Source organism: Arachis hypogaea, chromosome 13, assembly GCF_003086295.3.
Source record: "Arachis hypogaea cultivar Tifrunner chromosome 13, arahy.Tifrunner.gnm2.J5K5, whole genome shotgun sequence".
In the NCBI taxonomy this organism is placed as follows: Eukaryota; Viridiplantae; Streptophyta; class Magnoliopsida; order Fabales; family Fabaceae; genus Arachis; species Arachis hypogaea.
In genome coordinates, this window is record NC_092048.1 from 102,866,294 (window position 1) to 102,872,333 (window position 6,040).

Here is a 6,040-nt window from a genome sequence, read left to right on the forward strand (position 1 = left end):
CATTTGGCATGGTGGCAACAAGACTTTGTTAAAGCTTTTCCTTCTCCTATGTTCAAGGTTCAAGGTTCGAGCTCTGCCTTCTTTCCTTTTGGAATGCTTTTCATAGTTGATATCCTACGGTGATCCACACGTTGAGGGTCTACTGGTAGAGGTGCAGGTTCAACGGTTGAATGCTCCCGATTTGAGACAAACCATCCGATTTTCAACAGGTTTGATCGGTATTGATCGGGTTAATTACAAGAACGGTCCAAATAGCAAACCGAACTGGCTGGACCACTGGTTCACCGATTTTTTGGTCGAACTGGCCGGTCTGGTCCAGTTTTGATAACTATGTTGCTAGATGTATAGCAAACCATCAACAATCTCATGAGTCACAATCTCAATCTTTCGTAAATTATCATTAGCTCTCTTTGTCTCAAATAATCATTCTCCGTCTTTCAAAATTCATCATTCCCGATCTTTCATAATTCATTATTCTCAATCTTTCACAATTCTTTATTCATGTTCATTTTTCAAGTATCATCAATATACCACTCTGTCAATCCACTTAGGTTAACCCAACCACAGAATATCCCAAGCCTAAGCCACCGTCTCTAGATTCAAACGAAAAAGAATAACCTTTTTAATTCACCCAACGCTCTCTCTGGTGTTCCAAAGCCTAAAAACTAGCTAGGGGGATCTTAAACAAGTGTTACACACCAGACGGCTTTTCCAGTCTGTGCATACGCATCATAGCGTGCGTACGCATGACTTGCAAAATTTCCAGAGTGTGCGTACGCACACCCCTTTGTGCGTACGCACGATTCGCAAGACACGCTCTGGTATGTGCATGCGCACGATTGTGTGTGTGGGCACACAAACCAGAATTTCTGGTTCTCTGCAACATTACAGAGTTTAGTTTTTTATACCTTACTTCCGACGTTCATAACTTTCTCTACAAAATTCCAATTTCTCTTATCTTTATTCCATTTTAAAGCTCTCACAACCATATCAAATTTGAAATAAGGTTCACTCAATTCCAAATTTCGAGAGCTAAGTTATGGTCTGCTGAAATTGGTTAAAAACAAGATGTTAGCAAATTTGTCAAATCCTCAAAATACCAAAACCTCTTAAACCAAACCAATTTAATCACAGCCCAAACAATTGCAATACAACCCAGAAGTCCATATCAAACATTCTTCAACCATTTTTCAATCATTTAATCATTTAAACCATTCAACTCTCACCTCATCCAACTCATTCAACAACTTCAAATTCATCCTAAATCACATAAATGCTCCTCCATTTTCATTAATCCGCATCAACATCAATATTACCATTCAAAATTTCTATTGATCATCAATTTTTACCTGTATTCAATCTTTTATTCAATTAATCACATTATCATCAATTCATCATTATCAAAACTCATAATTATCATCAATTATCGTCAACATTAATAATCATCATAACTCTCCATCAACATCAACAATCATCATCAACTTCATATCACCACAACCAACTCAATAACAATTAACTAATTCATGCAATTCATTCAATTCAAACTTATCATAAGGTCTACTAGCCTAAGTTGCCCAGAACATTATATATTATTTAAAGAAAACCGAAACCATACCTTGGCCGATTTCTTCCAAGCATAAAACCACCACAAAACCTTCTTTCACAAGCTTTCCAAGCCTTCAAACCAAGTTCCACAAGCCCTAACCACCAAAATGCAAATCCAAGCACTCCAATCACCAAATTTAAGCTCCAAACAACATGTATTCTTAATTTAATAATATACAAGTCCCAAAATTAACACTAGGGCTCATAAATACAAACCACAAGGGTTTAGAGAATCTTTACCTTGTCCACTGAAACTTTGGGTAAAACCCACTAATCACCCAAGTTAGACACATAAACAACCAAAACTATGAAAATCTCAATCTAACAAAGCCAAAACTCCTATTTGTCAAAGAACGGAAAACTAGAGTATAGGATTCGAGTTGCTTACTACTTTGTTTAGATAGAATTGAAGATCTTGGCAAGAAGAACGCGTGGCTGCAAACGACACGACAATCAGAGCTCCGAATAAAAAGTTATGATCCAAGGAAGAAGAAGATAAATAGTAACAAAAAGGGTTTCTTCTTCCCCTCTTCAATCTCACCGTGGCTCTCACTCTCTCAAGGGCTGAAATGCCTCATAATTTGGTATAATATATGTTGGGCTTGGGCCCAACTTGGGTCCGGTCGAACCGGTTAGCGTTTTTGGTTAGTTTGGCCTAACTTCGGGCCAAATCTTTAAAATAACTGTCTGTTTTTCTATCCCAAAATATTTTTAACTTCTCTAAATTATAAAATTCAACTTCTTAAATTTATGTACTCATTAATTTAATTCCCTCACTCGCAGTATTGGACCAATTTAACTTGTGTGTATTCTTACGCAATTTTCTGTAAAAAAAATTACATTTTTCACTCGGAAAAATTCACTGAATCCAAATCTCACCTTTAAATTTTTTAATTAAGATTTTTAATTTTTCAACCTATTTCAAACAATTAAATTATATTTATCCTATTTTATTTAGATGGTTAATTAATTTTGCAGTTCTTACATGTGTGAGCTTGGGCCCAATTGTGGGCCAAAATTTTTAATATTAGTTTTTTAATTCGTATCCTAATTATTTTTACTTTCTCAAATAATAAATTGTAATTTCTTAATCTCCTTGGCTCATAATTAATTTATTAGTTAATTATTTATTATTTAACTAGATTTTACAATGTCTGCGACTCAGACTCATAAACAACGTAATCAACTTCTCTAAAAATACTGAAACTCCAAATTGCCACGTCCTAGACTCCGAATTACCGCGACGATTGACTTTCTAAAACTATATTCCATTTTGATCCTGAACTCCTCGTCCCCGGGATCAACAACCCCTACAGGAAAAACAAATTGTTACTCATTGATCAATTCAAAATACAAACTAAGAAAAACGTATTATTTACTTCTTACTTACCTATATTTGCATATACAGAGAATTCAGGTGCATGCATGGCGTTAAGATCTAACCTACGCATAAAAGGTGGAATGTCTATGAGTTGACTGACTATGGATGAAACCACTACATTTTTCACGATTGTCTCACCTCCCTCATCACCATCCTCGTCCTCGTCACCGGCTTCGTAGGTAGCTTCGAAGTCCTCTTCGCTATCACTATCATTCCTTCGTACACTTCAGCTCTATCATCTTCCACGTCTGAGTCATATTGAATTCCATCCACAGTTATATGTTCAAACTCAACATAGAACTCAATTTTTGGGTATTATACCTGAGTCTGCTGGCAAATATAAAACATATATTGAATACTTGTTTCATCAATGATCGATATAATATCAAACTATATTAGGTCGCCAAATATAATAACGTGACTCTTGTAGAGAATATTGCTCACCCTCTTTAAAATATCACTCTCTATGCTTTGACAGAGACCATACTGTAGTTCCGCGAACGTCATAGTGTATGGAACCACAAACAAAAATGAATTCTCACACGCAAAGCTCACCCCCTCATGTGTATTTCGTATAATCTTACCGTTGTGGTACACCACTATATTTGTAGTACCCTCCATCACACTAACAATACACTATAACACCTCTTTCGTATTGAAGTAAAATAGTAACAAGTTTCGATTTTTATTGGCAGAGCACCCACCATGCAGGTCATGTATTGAAATCGCATCAAATCAACAGCTAACATGTGTCCAACACGCATTTTGCATGTTGCATGGATGCTCGCCATGTGTCTAACACGCCCTCGTGTGTTGGCCTCGATCTATGTCGACCATACATCTTGCGTGCTGACTCAACACATATCCTATGTGTCGGATTTACTCTACCGTATCTACCCACCTGCAATTATACTAAATAGGTCTATTTCTAGCAAAAGGCTAAAAACACCCAAAATTTTTCATATAGAAAAAAAGAGCTGTAAAAAATTTTTAAACTAAAAAAATTCAAAATAATTAATTTGTGTTGATTGAGACTTGTTCGCTTGAACAAATGTTGAATGTTTAAATCCTGTCTTGTGCATGTGATAAATCATTTGCTCACAAGAAGTGCTTTTAAATTTGTGATGAATTAATTTTTGGCCAAATTAAAACACACAGTAAATGTTTAACCTGTTAAAGACCATGTTAGCGACCAAAATATAATTAGTATGGTATTCTTCTTCATAAGGAGCAACAAGGACAGAGCATACTGCATAGCACATGGATGGAGGCCAAAAGACTGAGTGGCTGCTGGGACTGTAAAAGAAAGAGATGAGGAGAATCCAGTTCCTTGCTAAGCCTAACCAAACCTCATAATGTTAGCCTTAGGTCATAGCCAATTCCATGACATTTCACGTAAGGCTCCCTCACTCTGCCAAACATGCGTTTGCAGAGAGCAGAGAGCACAGTGGACCAACAAAACGGATACCGGATAGGGCGGTTGCCTCTCTCCTCTTTTGTCTCTCGCGCACACGCCAAAACCTCACAACTGTAACAACCTTTTAAACCACTCTCTGCCGTCCCTCTCTCTTCCTTCATTGGTTTCCCCACACCCTCCAAAACACACACACACTCTCTCTCCCTCTCTCTCTCTTTCTCTCTCTCTCTTCCGCACTTGTCCAACACACAGAGAGAAACAGAGACAGAAGAGAGCTTTGGATTTGGAATTCACAAAGATGGCGTCTCCCAGACTCTCATTCGGATTCGGAGTCGTGGCCATGCTTGCCACTCTCATTTTCGCCCTTTCCTTCCCAGCTTCCGTTCACGCCCAGACGCCATCCCCTGCTCCTTCCCCTACCAGCGACGGTACATTCCCCTCTTTCCACCTCTTTCTCCGTATTCTGTTTTTCTGGATCTGGATTTCTACGATCTCTCTCGTTTCATCCCAGATCTAATAACATCTTGCATTGTTGTTCCTTATGTCTGTGTTGGTGTCTTTTCAGGTTCGTCAGTAGATCAAGGGATAGCGTATGTGCTGATGTTGTTGGCTCTGGCTCTGACGTACCTCATCCACTCCGCTGATCTTTCCACCACCTTATGAATTTGAACCACACAGGAAGGAAATTTGATGTAGGATTGAGAGTGGATTTTTTAGGTGATAGTGCTTCGTTAGTTATTCTCAATGTTAGTATATTTCTCTTAGCAATTTATGTGTATGAATGGATTCATTAACAGTTTGCAATAGGGATTGCTTTCTTATTTTCCCTGTAAGTCTGAGGATGTCAATGTTACCTCCTACGTAAAGCACCAAATTCGTGTGTTTGTTTTGGCTTTCAAGGTTTCAAACTATTGTGCTAACATCTCCGGATGACTTTTCAACAGAATCAATTCATAATGTTTTTTTTTTTTTTAACAACGTTTTAGGGCTCTCAACATGAAACCAACAGTTTTGTTGCATTTGCGTTGAGGCAAAATCTCTTAATCTCATGAGTATCATCTTATATTTTTATATCCTTTTCGGTGTATATACACGCATGGTTACACAGGTGATAGTTACTTTCCATTTGATTTGAGTAACGTATTTCTATAACATTTTCCGACAATGAAAAATATTCAAACAAATATAAAACAATATGAATTGTTCGATCACTCGTTGATATCTTATTTAGATGAAATTTGATATAGATAATCTTTAATAGTTATGAGCACTTTAAATAACATTACACTAAAAAAAGAAATTATCCAGTCTCTCTCACTATATATGTGATTCTGTTCATAATTTCAAACAATTCAAAGAACATCTAACATATCAAATAAGGTAAAAATTGCATATCAGCATCCATAGAACCGTCGACGAATTCAGTTATCATCCAAGTTATCATGCAAAGCCAGAAACCCACCCATTAGAATGCCATAACTTTTATTAATGGTAGTTGGATAGAAATAGCTGTATTGCTACAGGTCATAAATTCCGATGTCTTTTAAGAGTTTTGATTTTTGAATGTTAAGCTAAACAAGGTACACGCTGTTAACAATAACTTTCATTCGACTTTACACCCATAAGCAAAAAGTGGG

General features: G+C 36.9%; 1 protein-coding gene across 1 annotated transcript; it reads left to right on the forward strand.

The window, feature by feature from the left end:
• The first annotated feature begins 4,522 nt into the window (after positions 1-4,522).
• LOC112732466 (arabinogalactan protein 41) lies at positions 4,523-5,287 on the forward strand. The gene is made up of 2 exons (XM_025781214.3): positions 4,523-4,831; positions 4,969-5,287. The coding sequence occupies exons 1-2, from the start codon at positions 4,702-4,704 to the stop codon at positions 5,064-5,066; spliced, it is 228 nt and encodes a 75-aa protein (XP_025636999.1). The 5' UTR covers positions 4,523-4,701; the 3' UTR covers positions 5,067-5,287.
• The last annotated feature ends 753 nt before the right edge of the window (positions 5,288-6,040 follow it).